The 24,021-nt window shown below is 43.0% G+C and overlaps 1 protein-coding gene across 1 annotated transcript; it reads left to right on the plus strand.

The window, feature by feature from the left end:
• The first annotated feature begins 1,876 nt into the window (after positions 1-1,876).
• snx4 (sorting nexin 4) lies at positions 1,877-22,167 on the plus strand. The gene is made up of 14 exons (XM_084318317.1): positions 1,877-1,958; positions 3,407-3,531; positions 5,237-5,375; positions 5,826-5,975; positions 7,746-7,793; positions 12,596-12,651; positions 12,941-13,013; positions 13,654-13,715; positions 14,794-14,859; positions 17,040-17,129; positions 17,237-17,336; positions 17,421-17,566; positions 18,158-18,272; positions 21,405-22,167. Exons 2-14 carry the CDS (start codon positions 3,407-3,409, stop codon positions 21,450-21,452), a joined length of 1,218 nt encoding a protein of 405 aa, XP_084174443.1. The 5' UTR covers positions 1,877-1,958; the 3' UTR covers positions 21,453-22,167.
• The last annotated feature ends 1,854 nt before the right edge of the window (positions 22,168-24,021 follow it).

Below are 24,021 nucleotides of genomic sequence, written 5' to 3' on the forward strand. Positions count from 1 at the left end.
TGACACTTGACGTGACACTTGACTTGACTTGTGTTATCTGAACAGCTTCCTGTCAGCAGTAGCTGAGACTGAGGCCTGTATCTGATGCTGGGGGAAGGAGGAGGAGGAGAAGGAGGAGGAAGTGGAGGAGGAGGAGGAGGAGGAGGAGGAGGAGGAGGAGGAGGAGGAGGAGGAGGAGGAGGAAGAAGAGGAGGTGGAGGAGAAGGAGGTGGGTGATGATGATGATGTGGTCTGATTTTATATAAAACATCTTACCACTAAATTCCACATTGTGTTTTCTGTTTTATTTTTCCTTGTGTTATTCTCCCAAGATATTCTGTACAGTGTTTAAACTGTGATGTCATCGGCGACAGTGAATCCTTGTGTTGTGAAAATTACAGCTCAATGAAATTACAAGGTACTGTAACTGTCCCTACAAGACAAGGTATTGCTATTTTTCATCTACATCATTTCATTGTGCTGTAATTAACACAACACAAGGATTCAATGTCCCCGATGACATCCCTGGTGGCCATAATCAAACTAATTTACTCTCACTAACTTACTTTACTGTCAAACTAAATTAATATGTGCAAATCTGTTATTGGATGTGTGTGCAATTACAGTATGTGAAAAATAAATCAGCATTGCTTTTTGGTGTTTTAAGTTTACCCTTACACTTTAAACAATACTATGCATTAACACGTTCAACAATATGCATTAACACTTTAAACAACACTATAATGCATTAACACTTTAAACAAGAACAATGATTACAAGCCATCACAGTCTGCAAAGTCTACTCAGTAATATAATAATATAATATAAAAAAAACAGCTGTCTTGCTAATTTCCCATAGTAATATTTGCTTGTATAGCTAACTGGTCATTTAGAGGCATAAAGCAATGTTGCCATTGCTTAGTTCACTTGATTTTTAATTATATATTGCCATGATCCTATACAATACATTTATAATTTAAGAAAAGAAAGTTGCCAAACGTAGTCTACTTTAGCTAGACCTTTCCGGTAGGTGTACCCTCTGACCTATCATTGCAATAATGCTGAATATACAGTGTACATATATATACAGTATATATATAGATATATACACATCTGTCTGTTCTGTACATACTGTCCCAGCATATAGTTATCTGTAGATACTATATCTATATCTGTATACATGTCCCTTACATACTCTTACTATTACACTGCTGGCCAGTATGACTTACCATAGTGTCTTAATACCTGTATCACTGTAGGCCTACAAATGAATAGTACAACTCTGTACATACATCTGATTAGCACTGTTACACAGTAGTACACAGTAAATTTCGCATAGTAAAATGTACTCAGTTTGAGTAAAATGTACTCTGCAAAATGTACTGTGTACCAATTTATTTGGTATATTTTATATCCAGTTTAATCACCTGTGTACATTGTATATATTACTATTACACTTTACTGTTACATTTGCACTCTGGTTGGATGCCACATTTATTTTCGTTGTTCTATGCTGCCTGTATAATGAGGATACATTTGAATCTAATCTAATCTAATCTACTAAATCAGATTTGAGGATGTTTCGGTAGATGCGCCCTCTGTGCCCTGTCATTGGTTGAGGGAGCGTCCCAGCAATTTAGCCTTGACAATGCGCTGCGTGATTTCTTCCCGTAGCCTATGTGTGCGAAGACGCTATCTGATTGGCTAGCCACGTACAGCGAAGACCCTCTCTGATTGGTTTAGCGCCGAAAGGTCTCTTCCGCCTTCGCGGCTAGCCAATCAGAGAGCGTCTTCGCACACATAGGCTACGGAAAAATATCACGCCGATGGCGCTCGTTGCGCTGTACGGCGCGTGCGCAGTATCCCATCAACAACATCAGGCGAGAAGGATGGCGGATGACGGGAAAGAAGAGTCAGTGACTACTGAAGACTCTAGTCAAGCATCTGCTGAATTAGGGAATAACAACGAGAACATCACGGTAATTAGCCCGGTTATATTATTGGCCCGTGATCACGTCATCAACTGAGTTGAAACAGAATGAGAAGAATGACAAACATCTGCATAATGTGACATCTGTTCATATTCGCCATGAAAAACACAAATGTCTAGTATCTCTGTCACCTGACGTGTTAACCTGACGTAGGTAGGTCTGATGTAAACGTTTGGCCTTTATTTGTTTGTTTACTAACGTTATATGGGGGAGTATTAGCCGTGGTGGCGTCAGTGCACTGTGCCTCCATACATGTAGAAAAACATAAACCATTATGTTTCCAACACTTCAAAGCAAATAGTGGACGTCAGCATTCGCTTACGACAGCGGTTCTCACCCAGGGGGGTCCCCGAGGAGGAGTCCCCAGGGGGTCCCAAGATAAATATGGAATAGTTTAATTCCACTACTTCATTGCCTAGAAGTCAGCCCAATGACAGAATGTATAAGACTGACTACTCTAATAATAGGTTTCACTCCCAATATTATCTCCCCACCTACAGTATAGATACTGTAGGAGAGTAGACCAAGTCATATATAAGTAACACCATTATCTTCTCGGGTGGGTGTCCCTGTGATTAAATCTGACCACACGGGGGGTCCGTGGTCTCATTTACATCAACGTATATTATACTGTTCCTGTAAATTGACAACAACAGCTTAACTGGAGGGATGACGTGTAGGCTGCAGAATGCTATAGCAGGTGTGTAGTCTAGTGGTGCAACCATAGATATGGAAAGTCATTCATGTTGATACATGGGAAACTGATGGGTGGGGATCGGGTGTTGTGAACAGCGACTCCTACAGGTCGGTTAGTGCGCCTGCGCAGTAGAATCAGGAAGTGTCGGGGGCAGCGTGAGCCTCCCACGCGTTACTCCTCGACACTGAGAGATCGAGCTGTGCAGGTGAAAAGATGCGCTGTTACCTCAAGTACCGGAGGGGACTTGTGCTATGTATGACTTAGTCCACATTGCAGCCGGCTTGTGGGAGGCAAGAAACAGCGTCCGTGACAGGGGAGGGTTGAATTGGATGATACGAAATTGGGATGGGAGAAAAATATAGAAAATGGGAGAAAAAGTGGATAAAAAAAAAGATATGGAAAGTCATTCATGTTGATACGTTGTGAGACAACAACTATTCCATTTGATTGATACAATTATCCTTTAGAACTAATATTTAGGATATATATTGTGTAACTTTGTTACTTATTGTGATGGGTAACCTGTAACCTAATCAGTCAGCAACATCACCAACTGATTATCTTATCAGAACATCTGTTTATTAGGTATTTCACAGTCTTATGTTTACAAAGCAGTTCATTAGACACGATGACATTTTGATGAATATCGATTATTGACGATGCAATCGGATTACCACATTCATAAAGATGTCTAATACTACATACCCCTGATTGTTGGTGTTGTGTTGTTCTCTAGCAGATGGCCGGGGAGGGTTCCACTCTTCTCCACCGCATGGAGATCTGTGTCGCCGAGGCCGAGAAAAGAAACGGAAAAAATGCTGTGAACATGCAGGAGACGTTCACCGTGTACCTGGTTGAGACGCGGTGAGATCATCACCACGCCGCTTCCATCCTCACTCAGATTCTGATTCAGCTTTATCGTTGCCTCTTCTTCATATTCACATACAAAAAAGAGCTAAATTCTTGCGTCTTGCCCCCTCGACCTACAGCCTAGCAATAAAATACACAATAAAACAATACAATACAGAAGAACACAATAAAAAACAGCATAATAGTGATGTAAGAGAAAGTGACAGTGCTGAGTGTGATTGATATAAAAGTGCAACAGTAGAATAAAATCAATGTAAAATACTAAATACAATTGTTAGAATCTGAATGACTGATTAGTATTCATGATGAATTGGTGATAATACGAGTCCTTGAGCCTGCTGGACCTGGCTCTGAGGCTGCGGTAACGCCTCCCGGAAGGCAGCAGTTGAAACAAGGTGTTGTTGGGGTGGCTGGGGTCTTTTATGATCTTCCAGGCCTTGCTGATGCACCGGCTGTTGTAGATGTCCTGTATGCAGGGGAGCTCACAGCCGCTGATCAGTTGTCTTAACAACTCTCTGTATTGCTCTGCGGCTGTGAGCAGTGCAGTTCCCGTACCAAGCTGTGATGCAGCCGGTGAGGACACTCTCGGTGGTGCCCCTGTAGAATGCATGCAGGATGCTAGGCCCCATGCCAAACTTCTCAGGTGGAAGAGGCGTTGTTGGGCCTTCACCACCTGATCCGCATGGGTGTGTCCCATTTCAGGTCCTCTGTGATGGTAACTCCAAGGAACCTCAACTGGCCCACTCTCTCCACAGCAGCACCTCCGATTGTTCACTGTAGTGTGCACATCACCAACATGAGCATGAGGGGGCCACCCGGTCAGCTTTCCCTGGTGCAGTTTAGGAAAAAACACTGATTCTTCCAAGTCGCAAACTTTCAGTATCGGCTGATACAGAGAGCGCCGGTCTGCTCCATCGCTTTTACTGAGCATTATAGACTTCAAAAAGAAAACCGATTCGGATACACAATCCCCTTTTCTCCATTAGAGAGATCTAACATGCTTCTACTGTATGTGTAAAAAATGCTTTGGTTTTTGGTATGGATTCTTGATATCAGATTTAGGAGAAATTCTTCCATACAGATGGTATCAGACCAATATCCATATGGTATCGGTGCATCCCTATATAAAAGTATTTATTTTGATTTGAAGCATGTCTCTTTTTTAGCTTTTTTCCCATTTTATCCCCATGTGTGTGTGTGTGTGTGTGTGTGTGTGTGTGTGTGTGTGTGTGTGTGTGTGTGTGTGTGTCTCAGTCCTGGTTGTTGCACTGCCCTACTGTCGGTCTGGGGTGGGTGTAGACTACCACATGCTGCCCTACTGTCGGTCTGGGGTGGGTGTAGACTACCACATCTCTACTCCGATACACGTGGAGTCGCCAGCCGCTTCTTTTCACCTGACAGCTAGGAGTTTAACCTGGGAGAGTGTAACACTGTAACAGGCACCAAGGTTCATGCTATCTCCCCCAGATCCCCTCCCTGCTGAACAGGCGCCCCAGCCCAGCCAGTAGGAGTCACTATTGCAACATCCGGGACTCGATTTTAAGCATGGTTATTAACTTATTATCTCATGAGAAAATATGCAAATTTCACAAAATGCCCCAGGAAATGGATCACTATTGGGCAAAAATCTGCCTTCAATAATTGTTTTTAAATTTCCAACCCCTGGTCTGGTATGACGGGAGCTTATTTGTCTCCAAAGGCCGATGGACGCCATTGCTGAAGGTCGGAACCCTGCCCCCGACTCTCTCTGGAGGAGATACAGTGAGTTTGAGCTCCTGAGAAACTACCTACTAGTCACCTATCCCTTCATCGTTGTGCCTCCACTGCCTGAGAAAAGGGTGAGAGTTCAAGCCAGCGGTGTCTTGCAGCAGGCTAACCCCTTCTTCCAAAGAGAACCCACTTTTCAAACATACATACAACTTGTATTTACAGGGTCTCTTGTTGCATACATATACCATAACACAATATACAACACAACGCAACACAACATAACCTGAGGGTGTTATGTCATGGATCACATGTTATGGATGGAACACTGTCAAACAACGACAATCTAATCCATACATCCACGTCTATCACTATTTTGTATTTGTTTATCAGCCTGTCATGATGTTTGGGGCTATTTTCATTGTCAACAGACTGTATAATACTTAGTCGGTAGTACACAGATGTATGTACCTTACAGTATGTACTGCATCTATTGCCTGCACTATGTCTGTTTTCTAGGCCCTCCTGTACTCCATTGTCTAGGGTCAGGGGGGTACATTACTATTCTCTTATGTACACAGGCGGAGTTCGTGTGGCACAAGCTGTCGGCGGACAACATGGACCCAGACTTTGTAGAGCGCCGCAGGGTCGGGCTGGAGAACTTCCTGCTTCGCGTGGCGTCACATCCTGTCCTCTCCAGCGACAAGATCCTCTATCACTTCCTGACCGAGGTATAGGGCTGAACTATTAGTCGCAGGAGGTGCAATGTCTGTTAAAGGGGAAATCATAGTGCTGCAGAGATGTCCCGGTCGCGTATAGCTTATCCGCAACAGTAAGTTACTTCCGGGGTAGGCCTGATTGGCCCCGACAGGCACGTGACGCGCAACTTTCTCTGCCGCGCGGCACGCTCCGCGGAGCGGAGCGGCAGAGCTTGTGGAATTACGTAACCGTCCAAATCCGCTATGACTTTCATTCGGCGCTTCAGCTCACCTGGCATAGCAGTGGTCCGCGGTCCTGCGGTTCGTTGTTGACGTGAGTTCGAATCCCATGATTTTTTTTTTTTTAACGTGATTTTTTTTTTAACGTGTATTCTTTCGCCGGTTAAGGTTAGGCATGGTTAAGGTTAAGGTTAAGGTTAGGCATTGTTTCGGAGTTGGTTAAGGTTAGAACGGTTAAGTTTAGGCGCTGTTAAGGAGCTGGTTAAGGTTAGAGTTTGTGTTAGAGAATGGCAATATTCTTTCTATGGTTAAGGTTAGGCATGGTTAAGGTTAAGGTTAGGCATTGTTTCGGAGTTGGTTAAGGTTAGAACGGTTAAGTTTAGGCGCTGTTAAGGAGCTGGTTAAGGTTAGAGTTTGTGTTAGAGAATGGCAATAGACAGCCTATTTCCGCGCGACAGCTCTCAGCAGCCTCGTTGCGCGTCCTGAGTTTGCCGCGTCACGTGCCTGTCGGGGCCAATCAGGCCTACCCCGGAAGTAACTTACTGTTGCGGAACAGGTACACGCGTCCCGGTCGCGTCATTACTTTTACCAACGGATTTCCAGTTCCGCGTTCGCGTTCTGCGATCTGATTGGCCACTGACATTTCTGGTCATGTGACATGTGCGCCAATCGCGTGACGCCTGTTTCTATCACTGGTTAAGCTTAGGCACTCTTTCGAAGTTGGTTAAGGTTAGAGTTTGTCTTAGAGCAGGGCGATAGAACACCAGCCCTGATTCCAAACTCTAACCTTAACCAACTTCGAAAGAGTCGCCTAAGCTTAACCAGTGATAAACTAGGCGTTAGGTAGTTTGCAGGTTGTTCGAGGCGGAAATAGGCGCAGAAACAGGCGTCACACGATTGGCGCACATGTCACATGACCAGAAACGTCAGTGGCCAATCAGATCGCAGAACGCGAACGCGGAACTGGAAATCCGTTGATAAAAGTATAGACGTGTCCCGGTCTACAAATGATATCCTACACACTTAACAAAACAAATCACACCATGATCATTTTAACATCGGAGGGGGGGGGGGGGGGGGGGGGGGGGCTCCCCTGAGAATGTGCTGTAAAGGAGTTAGTGGTCTGGTGAGTTGCTGTCAATGAGTTTTAAGTTCAAGCCAACTTCCAGCGTATTAAAGGAATACTCCAACATTTTGGGAAATACAATACAAATACAAGCCACTCCCATACTGCACACAGTCCTTGTGCTAAGCTAGGCTAGCATGCACCTGGACCTTTGGCTGGGAGTACTGTGATACACAGAGATGAAACTGACTGATACTGTATATTGCTGTATCGATTTCCCCCCAAACCCTACTAGTCATCCTTATAGTAACTCCAGGGGTTGTAGTCAGTTTGATAGATCTGAGATGTATGATTCAATAAGCAAAGTGAAAGTAATGGAGACAACTTGCATTCTATTATTATCTCTAGCCTATCGGGTATGTCTTATTATCACAGCGGTACTTCTCCACTGTGTGATGACTGAGTGATATTCTCTTTTTCGCTGTTCTCATTCCCAGGAGCACGGCTGGAAGGAAGTGGTGTACGAGACCGGCTTCCAGGCTAAGGTACAGTACAGCTGTCTGGCTGCATTCTGTATTTACTTAGCCCTTGAGCATTTGATATATAATTTACATTTACATTTGGTCATTTACCTGATGCTTTTATCTAAAGCGACTTACAAGTTTTGTACGACAAGTCAGCAGGAATGGTACAACTCTATCAGCTGAGTAACAATGTTCATCAAAGTGTTCAAACTTGAGTGCTGCAGTGGCGAGTGTATGTTAGTATGTTAGGAAGAGTGCATGACAGTAGAGGACAGTAAGAAGGTTCGTTTTTTTTAAATGATCAGATATTGATTGAATAAGTGTGTCTTTAGTCGACAGCGAAAGATTGGTTAGGTTTTGGCAGTCTTAACTGTGGTGGGAAGTTTGTTCCACCATTGTGGAGTAAGGACCGAGAATAAGCGGCTTCTCTTTGATGACCCTCCCGGAGCTCAGATAGGAGTGGGTCTTAGGCGGCCAGAAGACGTAGAGCGGAGGGGTCTTGAGGGTGTGTAGTTAGAGACAGGGCCGGACTGGGGAAATAATTCATACCGGGAGATATAGCGGGAAATATAGCCCCAATCAGGCCACTTTTTAAGCGGGGGGTCTGGGGGTCCCCCACCAGGAATTTTTTTGTTACAAAGACTTAATTTCCTGCATTCTGGTGAATTTTAGTGCATGTGAATCACAAACTAATGAGCCAACAATTGCTTAGTACAATGTACTGTTATGGACCTCAAATAAAACTGTTGTGGCACTAGCAATGCTACTCTCTCCACCTTCAAAAAGAAAAAAGCAAGAGCACAACATATTTTTCTATTTACTATTATAATACAGTTAACCACTCTCTCCTGTAAGGGCCTTTCTTTTTCTTTGTTTTATCCCTCTCTCCTCCACCCTTTCTCTTTCTTCCACTGTCCATCTTGACATCACCGTTAATTGACTTTCGCTCTACTGTATCTCTCCCGAGTCCCTCACTACCTGGCTCACTGCCTGGCTGTTATTCTGCATCTGAGTGCCGTCTGCCATTCCATTCGCCGCCTCCGCTGTCAATCAGTTGTATCGCCTGGTCCCGCCTCCACCAATCACAAGCGGCAGCACGGCTCCATTGTGTGTGTGTGTCAGATAGTTCTCCAACTCTGTCGCAGACAGTGAAATCCTGGTTGTTCCCCACCCACCTAGGTTAAGTAACTATCGCGCCGCGCCGCCGCAACTAGAAACAATGGCCTGGCAAAAAATAAATAAAAAATTATAATACAAAAAAGATTTTTTTTTTTTTTTTTTTTTTATATAATTTTTTTTTTAATCTGTGCAGGCCAGGCCACCGGGAAAACTCCCGGTGCTCCCGATGGCCAGTCCAGGCCTGGTTAGAGACCATTGACCGGAGGTAGGCAGGAGCCGTTCCCTTCGCCGCACAATATACCAGGTCGAGGGCCTTGAAGCGGATTTGTGCGGCGATGGGGAGCCAGTGCAGGTCCCTAAGAAGTGGGGTAACATGGGCTGACTTTGGTAGGTTGGAGATCAGGCGGGCGGCTGCGTTCTGAATGAGGCTGAGGCTTGGCGGCAGTGGTCGGTAGACCAGCAAGCAGTGCATTGCAGTTAGGGATGCACCGATCCGATATTGGTATCGGCCGCCGATATCAGTAAAATAGCTGGATCGGGTATTGGTAAAAAATATATATATATCGGATTTTTTTTTAATTTTTTTTTTAATTTTTTTTATAATAAATAAAATAAGAAATAACCATTCAATACATTTATATCTATGTGTTAATTTGTTACATTTAGTTTCACTAAGTTAGGAAAATAATGTTTTAAGTCAAGCCTGATGTTGCCTTGCACAAAAGAATGATCCCAGTCTCTTCCACACAGTGACAGTGAGGCATATACAGTTTATTAATTGAATGAATGAAGTTTATTTTCTGTCTTTGTTTACAACAAATCAAAAACACACTTGTGATCCTTTACAATTCTTAAAAAGAAAATATATTTTAATAAAAAATTTAAAAACGTGGATTACATTTATATTATATTTTTTAACTTTTTGGGGGGGGATTGGACAATGGGTATTGGATCGGTATCGGCTGATACCCAAACCCAGGTATCGGTATCGGGACTGAAAAAGTCGGATTGGTGCATCCCTAATTGCAGAGATGACTGTTGATTGGACGAGGAGTTGGGTGGTTTTTCCTGTCAGGAAGGGGTGGATCCTTCTGACGTTGCTCAGGAGGAATCTGCAGTTTCTGGTTGTTGCAGCATTGTGAGCGGAGACGTTCAGCCGGTCGTCAAGGACAACACCAAGGTTCTTGGCGGTCAGGGGACGCAGCCACAGCTACATTCTCCACTGTGATGGGGGGATGATTTGGCCGGCAGGTGAAGCAATTCTGTTTTGCTTAGGTTCAGTTCGAGGTAGTTGGTCATCATCCAGGTGGAGATGTCGGACAGACATGCCAAGATCCGCTCAGAGATGTGGATATCTGAGGGAGGAAAGGAGAGGAAGAGTTGAGTATCATCGGCATAGCAATGATACGAGAAGGCATGAGATGTGATAATGTTACCCAGTGATTTGGTGCAGAGGGAGAAGAGGAGGGGTCCAAGGACCGAGCCCTGGGGGACACCCGTCCGAAGGGGGCGGGGGGCCGAAAGGGTCCCTCTCCATGATACTTGGTAGGAGTGGTCATCAAAGTAGGATGTCAGCCATGCCAGAGCAGAGCCAGCCACTCCCATTCCTGCGAGGGATGCGAGGAGGATCTGATGATTGACTGTGTTGAAGGCTGCAGACAGGTCCAGGTTTTTTATGAACGGTGTGACTGGCTTGTTTCAGGGAGGTGGGGACCACCCCAGAGTTGAGGGAGGAGTTGATGGTTGCAATTAGGAATGGGAGGATGTCTGGTGCTATGGTCTGGAGGAGTGGGGAGGGTAGCTGGTCCAGCTGGCATGTAGTGGGACGGTTCGGCATTACCAGTGTCGAGGTCTCGGCGTCTGTAATGGGAGAGAAAGATGACAGAGTGAAGGATGAGGTTCTCGATTCAGAATTTGGAATGGGTGGGGGTTGGGAGAAGGAGCTGCGGATGTTCTCCACTTTTTTCTCAAAGAAAATCGCAAAGTCTTCAGCATAGAGAGAGGAGGGGGGGGTGGAGGGGGAGTGAGGAGGGAGGACATGGTGGGTGCAGTTTGCGAAGGTTCTTGGCCGATGCCTCGATCCTATGGTGAAAGAAAGAAGCTTTGGCAGTAGTAATGGTTTTGGAGAAAGCTAACAAGATAAGGCGGCCGGGTACGCAGCGGGTGGGGAACGGCGGGCAGGCTTATCTGCGAGGGGACGAGGGGATATCGTACGCATTCTAATCTTCCAGATAGGCGAATACAGTGGTTCTCAAAGTAGGGTCCTTGAAGGCTTCCAGGGAGTTCCTACCGAAATGGAGAATAGTTTAAATTGAACCATCATTTAATCCATAAGGAACACAATGACAGAATGTATTACTGTTCTGGTCATGGGTTTCACTCTCTCCTCTAATCATCTCCTCATCCACAGTATAGACATAGAACCCTGTAATAAAACATATATAAAAGCAAAACTCTTGTCAGACGGGGGACCCTGGGCCAGAATCCTATCATACAAGGGTCTGTCGTCTAATTTGTCTTGGTTTAGGGTTCCTTGACGTGAGAATGTTTGAGAACCACTGGTCTATTTTATCACAAAATTCAAGCAAATAAAATTTACTTTTTTTTTAGCAAACACAATGGATCTTTAGTATTGTGTCAGTATTGTTGACATGTTTATTAAAGGTATACTCCACATTTGATTTGTCACTAACTAGAAGTTCAGTCCATTCATAAAGCATGGGGGTTGCATGGGGCTTTTTATTTTGTGAAATGGAGGCAGGACATGTTAGCGTTTAGTATGTGCATCAAACATTAAGGTTGCTTAGCAACATCATGTAGAATGTGTCATGCCACCCAATTGACGTTGCTTATTGACCACTAGCATGCTTAGTGTGACTGTCCAATTATCTAGCAGTCACTGTCAATGTGCGTCAACTAGATCTCCCCATTGGAAGGGTGCAGGCGATCAACTGTTTCAATCCAAACTAAAGGAAACAATTCAGACTTTGCTTGAATGTTATTTATTAAGGATGTCATGTCCAAACACTCAAGCACTCTAATATTACTAGCACACAGCCACCGGGTGGTCAATTAGACAGCAGGTAGCTAGTCACTAGTTAGTTTACTCAGTCAGTTAACAGTTAGTTAACAGTCAGTAGTAGTAGTCAGTAGATTATTAACCTATAATGTAAATGGGAAAGAAAACAGCATTCAATTAGCCACATGTGCTATGCATATACAAATGATAATTTCGAACATAAACAGCGCATACAAGAGACAACAATGCAACATACCGTTAGCCAGTTAGATCGCCTACGGGGCTTTTCTCATTACAGGCCTATGGCTACGAGTGTCTCTTAAATAGTGCATCACGCAGACGCTGACTCAGCCCACCTGTTCACAGTTTCCGTCTCCTAGAGTCCCACAGTCTGCAGTAAATGCCCACTAGGTGGCACCAGATGATAAATAATACTTGTATAGTAAGTGCCTCTATAATAATAATAATAATAATAATAATAATAATAATAATAATAATAATAATATCTCTGTAGGAAGGGCGCTGGATAATTCTCCAGTGACGATGGCAAATACTAACATTTTCAGTATTTCATTTCAATACTTAACATCTGTGCATGTCCTTTGTGGTTGGATTGCCTTTTTTTATTATCAGATAAGCTTCTTAAAAAACGTGGACTGCTCCTTTAATGCTCCTTTATTTTTAGGCAGATTCCAGGTTGAGGGGTCTGAGCGCTACCTTCAGGGTGAAGAATCCAGACAAGTAAGACATCATACTTTTACCGTTTTCCATTCTGTTGTGAGGATGAAACTTAAAAACTAGAAATCCAAATTTGTTTATCAATCACTCAAAAAGAAAAGTTCCTCCTCCTTGGCACACGGCACAATAATTGTGTTTATCTCGATCATCTTGTTTTCGTGATCGTGGGAAGCCAAAACGGTAATTGATATGAATATGAATTGCCCGGCCCTAGAGTCTAAGCCACTAAACCAACTCTGAACACTGGTTTGAAAATAAAACGTAACTTAACCCTTTGCTTTGTGTCATTCAGACGCTGCATGGAGATGAAGCACTATAGCGACGAGCTGCAGTCTCACACCTCCCAGCTGCTCCGAGTGCGAGCAGTAAGTTAAGATAGGAGAAGACAAGAATAAAGGTTATTGTCCCAGAGGGGAACATTTACCAGTGCTGCATCAGTCTGCGATAACAGTGTAAACAAAGAAGAAGAAAAAAATATATACAATCATTCAGTTAGTAAAAAGGACTTCAGACGAATATGACAATGCCATAGAGACATACAAGCATAATTCATAAGTAGGTAACTCATTTCAAAAAGCTTCATATTGCACCTTTCCCTTGACTTGCACCTTGCCCTAATTAATTGCAACAAGATTTGGACTTGGACAAGAAAGAAAGAGGTGACAGCCCACTGTTAGGTGGCACCTCAAAGGAATAGACCTCTAGTGTTATTTAGGAGAGCGATGGATGTATGAAGGAAGGAGAGCTTGTAGCGGTTGCTCTTGTATCTACTTGCTCTGAACCGCCTCCCTGAGGGAAGAACTTCCCTAAAGTCACACATCCTGTATAGACACACACACACATTATTTTAACCCAAAGTACGTGGTTAGGTCTGAGAGCGTGTGAACACCGGTACCACAGTATGCATGTCATCTGCGATGCGGTCCTATTGGTGATGTTGTTGAAGTTTGATATTTCATTATTGGAACACATTGAATATCATTGTCATAATCTCTTGTCTCTCAGAGGGTCGCAGACCGACTCTATGGTGTTTACAAGGTCCATGGAAACTACGGACGAGTCTTCAGGTTCGTGTTTTCACGATACCAACATTTTGACTTTGATACCGATACCAGCCGATACCGATACAATACCGGTTTTAAAACGATACCGCAACGATACTGCAAAGCGTGCTCTCACACACACACACACACGCATGCACGCACACGCACGCACGCACATTTATATGCATTTATGTATGTGTGTGTCACTGGAATTTCCCCAAGGGGATCAATAAAGGAATATCTTATCTTATCTTATCTTATATTGTGTCAATTGAAAATTACCATTTCAGTTTTAAATGAGAGATTGAGTCGTGGTGTCAGGAAAACTCCCAGTGGTTTGATCTCAGCGTCTCGGTTATCAGTCACTCGCTACACTGCCAGACTGATCCAGCTCACAGAAATAATGTTCTCGATCGTCCACTTTAAGCTGTCCGTTCTCTTTTTTTTTTTATCCACTTTTTCTCCCATTTTCTATATTTTCTCCCATCCCAATTTCGTATCATCCAATTCAACCCTCCCCTGTCACGGACGCTGTTTCTTGCCTCCCACAAGCCGGCTGCAATGTGGACTAAGTCATACATAGCACAAGTCCCCTCCGGTACTTGAGGTAACAGCAGTTGCATCTTTTCACCTGCGCAGCTCGATCTCTCAGTGGCGAGGAGTAACGCGTGGGAGGCTCACGCTGCCCCAGACACTTCCTGATTCTACTGCGCAGGCGCACCAACCGACCTGTAGGAGTCGCTGTCCACAACGCCCGATCCCCACCCATCAGTTTCCCACCCCCTAATACGGCCAATGTGTATTAGTACAGACGACCAGCTAAACTGAAAGCAAATGTGGAGCGCTGGGCTCGAACTGACGAGCCCAGCGTCTCCAGCATTTTGTGGCGAGCGCCTTGCCCACTACGCCACGTAGCCGCCCTAAGCTGTCCGTTCTCTTAAGGTTTAATATTGAAACAGAAAACATGCTGTCAGATTGAAGATGACGTTTCTTTCTTTTTTTTCTTTATAAATGTTATTAAGAAGTCGCTATGTGGCCGTTTCTATTCTACATTTCTTTTAAAATGCATGTGTTTATGTGCCTTCATCCACACGCATTGCAGTGAGTGGAGCGCCATAGAGAGAGAGATGGGAGATGGACTCCAGAGTGCCGGCCATCATATGGATGCGTGAGTATTGGCTGGTTAGCAAAATGACCATCTGGTCTTCTTTGGCTCGTCCAAATTCTATATTTATCTCTTGCTTATCTCATTTTGTGTCCGTTATCAAATACGAGTTGGTTTATTCCGCAGGGCTCAAAATGACCTTTTCCACTGGTGGCACTGCTATGACTAACATACTCACTTGGTGATACTCAGCACACGATTTGGTCCCACTTTTTGTTTGTTGCTGTTCGTTGTTGTTTGTTGACCTCACAGACTAATGACATCTTCATTTTTATCATTTCTTTTTTATTTTCATTTAAAGGAACACGCCAACATTTTGGGAAATTCGCTTACCGTCTTCTCCAGAGAGAGACAAGAAGATAGATACCAGTTTCCTCTCTGTGCGTTCCGTAGAAAGCTATCTGGCTGCATGCTAGCCTAGCTTAGCACAATGAATGGTCGGTTAGCCTTCGGGAGAGGTGTTAGAAATAGTTGGACAATGCCTAGGCTAACTGGCCATGTCCGCTTCCATTTATTGTGCTAAGTCAGGGGTCGGCAACCTGCGGCTCCGGAGCTGCATGCGGCTCTTTAGCCAATCAGCTGCGGCTCCCTGGCCCAAAAAAAAATATATATATATTTACATTTTTTTTTGTTCTCTTATTTTGGAGATCGATGTCATACTGTGACACGGAAATGAAAAAATATTTCATCAATTAAAATATTTAGTCAACAAAAATATTTCATCAACTAAAATATACAGTACGTCACACCCCGTGCCTCTCCCTGCCGTCTGCAAGTGGCTAATCTTGTGTTTCCGACCCCCCAGTAAGCTAACCATGGATAAATCCAAAAAAAGGAAAGTCTGAGGAAAATAGAGGGTTTAATTCAGCATGGACAGATTAATTTGCTTTCACGACTAACGCTGCAGGCTTAGGCCTACCTGTATGCCTGATACAGATACAGCCGGGAAAAGTGGTGCGAAATTTGCGAACAACGAAAAACTAACTTTTTATTTTATAGATTTTCAACAAAATTAGGAAGGACTCAAATAGAGCTGCATAGTTCAGGGTTTTATTTCAAAGTAGATCTACAGATGCCAGTGTTTTTTCTCCTTTTCTGTGTTTTATTTCAAAGTAGGTCTACACATGGTAGTCTTTTTTCAAAGTGGACTACTTTTTATTTGATAAATGTTCCACAAATAAGCGAAGGACTCAAATATACCTGAATAGTTCAGGGTTTTATTTCAAAGTCGGTCTACAGACACCAGTGTTTTGTCTCCTCTTCTGTGTTTTATTAAAAAATAGGTCTACACAGCCAGTCTTTTTTCTCCTCTTCATAAGAGTTTGAGGTTTTTCCTTTGTTATAACAGGTAAAAACAGCTATAAAAAGTCAAAATGTTTCTTTTTGTTGCTTTATAATTCCATTAATGCAACAAACTGTGTGCTATAAGTATAAAGTATAATAAATCGCAAATTACTTTGGGTATGCAATTGTCAGGCGTTTTATGCTAAATGTGGGGTATGCTTGGGGATATATAAAACGTTATACACTGTGTTATCTTCATTATAAGGGTAAATAGGTTGTGTGGCTCCCTGAGCATTTTATTTTGTGGGAGGGGGGAAAAGTGGCTCTTTTGATAGTAAAGGTTGCTGACCCCTGTGCTAACGTGCAGCCAGATGGCTTTCCACTGAACGCACAGAGAGGAAACTGGTATCTATCTTCTTGTCTCTCTCTGGAGAAGACAGTAAGGTAATTTCCCAAAATGTTGGTGTGTTCCTTTAACATTATGTACTACATTTTCTACCATCATCAGTGGCTTACAGGTTACAGGTGAACTGTTTTCTTTTAGAAAGAATAATATCTGTCCTGAAGGGGAGTTCCTCTTTTGAAAGTAAAGTTACCAGTACTTCATTGGGAGGGGCTCAGCGTTTTGCTTTTGTTTTGGGACTATGTAAAGTTATGTAAGCTATAGACATGCCTAACTATAATAGAAAGATAAACCAATACCTAATACAATATGTCAAAATATATTCTTACAATAAAACAATTGACTGCACGTCTTTGTTTTAGTCTACAAACTTGTATTCTTAAAAAAATACGTTCTACAAAGGAGACAAAGTTAAACTCCTTAATTCCTATTAACTCGCACTTTGTAAAAATAGCAGTTTGGCATGTTAAGCCTGGTTTTGTATTCCGTTATACAGGTATGCTGCCTCAATAGATGATATATTAGAGGAGGAGGAACACTACGCCGACCAGCTAAAAGAATACCTTTTCTACGCTGAAGCGCTAAGGTAAACATTTTGACAATGATAATTGGTTCAGCCAGACCTCTCTCTCCGGCGCTGACACATGGCATGTCTATGCGAGACTATTACATCTCCTTCCTCTGTCCCACCAGGGCTGTGTGCAGGAAACATGAGCTGACCCAGTTTGAGCTGGAGATGGCCTCCCAAGACCTCATCTCCAAGAAGCAGCAACGTGAGGAGCTCGCTACAGGGGTAGGTGGTGTGGAGGACATGGACAGTGTAAAACGCGGCGTCCCCTCCTTCTAACCCGCGCCTTGCGTCGTCTCGCCTCCTCAGATCGTGCGGACGTTCTCCTTCAAAGGGATGACCAACAAGCTGTTCGGCCAGGAGACCCCGGAGCAGAGGGAGGCCAAGCTCAAGCTCCTGGAGGAGATGATCGTGGAGGGAGAGGAGACCGTGAAGGAGAAGACGGTGGAGTGCGAGTGAGTCGTCATTCCCCTCCACTCCCCTCCCTGTCCCATCTGGCACTCCAAATAGGTTAAAAGAACACAACAACATTTTGGGAAATTAGCTTACTGTCTTCTCCAGAGAGAGACAAGAAGATAGATACCAGTTTCCTCTCTGTGCGTTCAGTAGAAAGCTATCTGGCTGCACGTTAGCACAATGAATGGAAGCGGACATGGCCGGTTAGCGTAGGCAACTAGGCATTGCCCAACTAACACCTTTCCCGAAGGCTAACTGGCCATGTCCACTTCCATTCATTGTGCTAAGCTAGGCTAACATGCAGCCAGATAGCTTTCTACTGAACGCACAGAGAGACAACTGGTATCTATCTTCTTGTCTCTCTCTGGAGAAGACGCTAAGCTAATTTCCCAAAATGTTGGCGCGTTCCTTTAAAACAAACGCCACCAATCGCATCTAAATACAGGTCTGCTTCCCGAGACAGGTCACATTTCAGCAGATGTTTTTGGAGGCGATTTTTATCAACCAGTTGTGACAGTATACGCCCATTTTTATTTTAGCTGTGTGTACTTCTGCGTCTTGAGTGTGCGGTTGGTGTGTCACTGTGACAGGGAGCACGTGGGCGGGGCCTGGGTGGACATGCAGCGGTTTAAGGAGCAGAAGGATAAGGACCTACGGGAGGCTCTGATCAGCTACGCGGTCATGCAGATCAGCATGTGTAAGAAGGTACGTCAGAAGAACAGTGGACTTTCCCTTTAAGTGTGGAACGGGGGATTACCTTTTTAAAGATCCCCGCCAGATGTACAATTTGTATCAATGTCTTTGTTTTTTCCCCACCAAACCATTAATAATAATAATAATAATAATAATAATAATAATAATAATAATTATTATTATTATTATAATTATTATTATTATTATTATTATTATTATTATTATTATTATTATTATTATTATTATTATTATTATTATTATTATTATTATTATTATTATTATTATTATTATTATTATTATTATAATTATAATTATAATAATAAATATAATCTTTATATAGCACCTTTCATACATGGAGTGCAACTCAAAGTGCTTAACAGAGACACGTCACAATAAGTCAAGAAAAAAAAAGAATACCGTAAGGTCCAAAAAATTATAATAATGCATGCAACACTTCCAGACATACCCCACGCGAAGGTAAGGAAAAACTCACTAAAACCTAACAATAGGAAAAAATGCACCACAGGCAATGTGGAGGAGAGAAACCTTAGAAGGGCCATTCAAGGGGGTGATCGCCCTTCTTAGATGTCGGTGATATTAGTGTTGCATTAAAAACAGGCGAACAGTTGGTAAGCATGTACCCATGTGTGTAGTGAAACACAGATGAGTGCATGCGATAGCAACTGAACATTTTGAAAAATGTAATATAGAGCTGGGCCCCGTTCCCCGTACCTGGCTAACTGAGTTAGCCGGATAATTTTCAGCATAGCTTGACTTAAGCCGGACCTTTCCGTTCCCCGAAGTCGGATTTTCTAAATCACCATGGTAACAGATCAGAAAGTTTGAACCTGGTCCGGAGCAGGGTTAAGTTCAGTTAGCTGGATGAACCATGGCCACGCCCTCGCAAAGAAATGCCAGCTCGCTTCCTGAAATATTTCTCACAGTCTAGATCCCATTATACCATTCTAAATTATGTTTTTGTGCTTCGTTTTCCTAGAGGGGGCTTTTGAAATGTATAATAATAGAACTAAATGCTGATAATAAATCATATTCAGCCTATAGATTTACTTTGTCCTAAATAAAATAATGCACGTCATATACGGCGCTCGGAGTCGCGATACACGCTGCATGTGGTTATTTTAATAACGGCGCATTGCAAATGTGAATCCCGCAGGGATATTTTTAATGAATGAAACCTATCGGCCGTTTGGCTCTGATTAGTTTCATATATTCTCCGCTGTAGATTTGCTTAACGGAGCGCCCGGATTGTGTTTCATTCAAGCATAAAATTGAAGTGTCTATGCGTGGATTGTGGTTTTTGTGGATTATGAATTACGAGGAATCTGAGGATTGTTGAATTGTATCATCACTCACACGTTATTGTGATATTGTAACTGGGATTAAAATGTCTGATGAGATGCGCTGTTTGACGGATTTGAGCAATTGAATGAGCCGTTGATGTCACATTAATGCATTTGAAAATAAAGAGATAAAACTTCATTCAAAAGAAAAATATTCGAAACACGGGTCTCTTGTCCATTGACGGATACACAATGGATATATCCCGTCTGGCACAGTGGTGCAACGGCTAGTGCTCACTCCTGTCAAGCGGACGACCCTAGTTCGAAACCCCGCGTTTCCAATATAATTTTTTTGGAATATAATATTAATGAATATACGCAAAAGTAGCCTAGTTTTAAGTTAAAATATTATAAATCTACATGCATTGAGGATGTCATTCTTTATATAGCTCTCAAAGTGCACCAAATTGAAGCATTTACATTGCAAAAAGAAAAACAAAAAATAGAAAAAGGGGGGATTCGAACGCGGGTCGTCCGCGTGAAAGGCATAAGGACCAACCATCACACCACGGTGCCAGATAAATAAAACATCCACCATACATCCATCAATGGACAAGAGAGCCGTATCCTTATTCTGAAAGAGTTGAACTAATTATTTTCGCTAGCAAGATCTCATTTGATTATTCAATCCATAAGTTTACTGCCAGCAGGCACGTTTAAAGAAATATAATCTGATTTATTGGGGTAATGAGGGACTTAAAATTAGCCTATAGATTATGCATTTAACTGGTCGGCGAGGCTATTGAGCCATACTGCATTGTACCCATTCTGCAATCTGTTAATAAAGTTTTAAATCAATCAATCAATCAATGCCGTTAGAAAATCAGGATTTCTGCGATCGACACCTGCTGTCTTTTCAGCTGAAGCGGCCGCGCGCAATTATCCTGAGTCTCAAGTCTGGTTCAAATGAACGAGACTGAATCAGCGTTCGAGGAACAGGAAAATCCCGGATTCAAACATCGGGTTAATTGAATCTGGATAATGGGACTCTTGATCGACTTAGTTGAACCAGGTACGGGGAATAGGGCCCTGATAGTGATAACAACAACTGAACATTTGATAAGATTAAAGATAGAACTGATAGCGGCTCTAGTTGAGGCACAGGGGTGCGTCCTCCCGGGACGTTCTACACTCTGGTCATCACTCCGAGACAGCCGAAGACAGGGAGACAGGGGGCGACGCAGAGAGGGTCACATTCTCCCGGTCATCACGGGACGTCGAACACTCCGGTCATCACTACGAGACAGCCGGAGATAGGGAGACAGGGGGGCACGCAGAGGGGGGTCGCATCCTGGTAAACACATTAGTAAACTAAGGTGTCATTAGTAAACTAATGGTTTACAGTAGCAGCATCTCCCTTTACCCTCATTGCGAATGCAAGGATCTATGAATATGCAAATTGGCAACAAGCACCCATTGATAATGACCGGGAATTCCAAGTCAGCAGCTTATATTCTTTCAGGACATGTCGACTCGATACATAAGCAGCTTTCTGTGTCTGCTGAAGATAAAGGTGTCAAGTTACCACATATTGGCCCATGATAGGTTTGACCTATTAGTGACATCACACATGCAACCCGGGCTTTCAGGGAAGTACAGAGAAGCTCTCCCTCTCCAGGAGCAATGTGAAATAGGTGTCTGTTCTGCACAAATAACAATCTGTAGTCATTCCTCCAATCATAAAACCCCCCACATTTGAACACATGGATGAATTAAGTATCATGGAAGGTGTGAATCAGAATAATATATGCTAAACGTCCCCTCTCTCTCTCTCTGCTCACAGGGAATACAGGTGTGGAACAATGCCAAAGAATGTTTCCTGAAGATGTGAAGCCATTTCTGGGCCACTCAGCCGTGTGCCATGTGTGGAACCTTTATTTTTTTACTTATATATTATTATTTGATTGTCTTTCTCTCAGAAAAGTCACACAGTGCAGGTGGCCTTACCTTGGACTGGCAGTGTGCACATAGGCAGCACAGCAGAGAGCAGCACAATGCAATCCTTAAGAGTAGAGACAACTGACTATGTTTACAAGCGGGCTATTTAACTGGATTATCTCAACCCAGCCTGGCTGAATTAGCCTGGATATTTTATTGAATTGACTGTTTCATAGATCCATACAAAGAAAGTCTGATTGTCTGAACACACATGGCACGGGTATACATTGTCTTTGTATCGCCGTCTAAACAGATGGAATCAGATGTTTGCAGTAGTCCATTCGTCTCAGATCTAATATTGAGCCGTGGGATTTGCATCTGGACAGTCAGATTTAATTTGTTTTCAGCAATAACGGGGAAAAGACGAGTTCAGTTATTATGAGAGCGGTGACAAATCGAGAGGTAGTTAACGTCATTGCTGTGGTCTGGTCACAAGGAATCTACCCAGGGCCTCAGAAAGATCTTATAATCGGCGTGTTTTTGCAAATATGTGGGAACATAATGGCACACAAGACTGGAAAATACTAGCGCCTTCAGGCCTCGTTCATAAAATCTACTTGATCAGGGGCGGCTACGTGGCGTAGTGGGCAAGGCGCTCGCCATGAAATCTGGAGACGCTGGGCTCGCCTGTTCGAGCCCAGCGCTCCACATTTGCTTTCAGTTTAGCTGGTCGTCCGTACTAATACACATTGGCCGTATTAGGGGGTGGGAAACTGATGGGTGGGGATCGGGCGTTGTGGACAGCGACTCCTACAGGTCAGTTGGTGCGCCTGCGCAGTAGAATCAGGAAGTGTCGGGGGCAGCGTGAGCCTCCCACGCGTTACTCCTCGCCACTGAGAGATCGAGCTGCGCAGGTGAAAAGATGCGACTGCTGTTACCTCAAGTACCGGAGGGGACTTGTGCTATGTATGACTTAGTCCACATTGCAGCCGGCTTGTGGGAGGCAAGAAACAGCGTTCGTGACAGGGGAGGGTTGAATTGGAAATTGGGATGGGAGAAAATATAGAAAAATGGGAGAAAAAGTGGATAAAAAAAAAAATCTACTTGATCAGTTGAATCTTAAAGGGGACATGTGGAAGATGGGTTTTGCCTACTCCTTGTATGGACTGGGCCATCTGAAATGTTATCTAGGTGCTGCAGAAGATTTGACATAGTACTCATTTGACCAGGGTTTGAAGTCTTCAGATTAACAAGCTTAAACAAGCTGTTCAGAGTTGTTGCCCTTGGTGATGTCACAAGGGGGGCATAAGCAATGAACACTGCCTCCCTAATGTACTGCCCCGTTTGAAGTAACATTTTTAACTCTTGGGTGTGGATTAGCCAGGCAGGGAAGGAATTAATATAAGATTCATTTTTTTGTACTACTTTTGGTTACATTTGGTATTTGATATTACTTTTTGTTAAATTTTGTTAACCCAAAATGGTGTGCTAAATATAAAGGAAGAAAGAGGTACTGGAAAATAAATAATTAAAATTATATTTAGTTGCAAAATATTTAACAAACATGTTTCAACAGATTCAAGACTGTTGTTTGTTGTATCAATACATTTACATTTAGTCATTTAGCTGACGACAATAATAAGTGACTAATCTGAGGAAACACAATTGTTCTCTCTTGGTACATCTAGATGTGTCATGGTTGGTACGGTTATTCCTTCATACCTGTCTCTCATCAGAGACAGTATGTAAATGATTACTAATCAGTCATGTTAAACATCTACTAATTCACTTAGGACACTTTCAGATGTTGATTGAGGAAGGAAAGTCATTTCTGTGACGTGATCACAGTGACTTTCTCTATTGACACAAACGAGAGATGGTTATTGTGATCTGACCAGGATGAGAAAACCCTACACAAACGAACTACTAAAACAGCTCAGGCTAGTTCTGTTCATTTATTTTTCAACACTAAACCACAACATGTTTCTCTTGGTTCTCTGTACATTCTGGACAGCACGCCGTTCGTCCTCCACACCGTCATCATATAGGTAAATCAGCTGGGTGACATCATCAAATCAGATAACGGTGTTTGTCCTGGGATCTATTCTATTGACAGTTTGTTCTTAAGCAATGTACAAGTGACGCACAAACATCCATTAACCTACGCTGATTCTGGCACACAGTTTCAATAATGTCTTGGGCCTACTATAATTAAATTAATTTATAATAATAAATATAATTAATTATTTTATTTATTTATTTAAGATTATAAATACATTTGAACTTTGTCCATGGCCATGTTCACTGACTAGACCATGGAAGTGCAGCCGTACAATAATACAAGAAAACCATTTTGTCGACAGGAAACATGATAAGCACATAAATAAGGCAGATTGTATTTTGGGTGATTTCTGTTTCCCGTTATGACTTCTCAGTGCAGTCTGCATGTAAACCTAGCCGGTGCTCACAGAGGGACAGTGTGAGGGTTCTGAACGGCAGCTGCACGACGACGGCGGCACATG

Source organism: Notolepis coatsorum (genome assembly GCF_963971535.1).
Source record: "Notolepis coatsorum genome assembly, chromosome: 1".
Classification (NCBI taxonomy): Eukaryota; Metazoa; Chordata; class Actinopteri; order Aulopiformes; family Paralepididae; genus Notolepis; species Notolepis coatsorum.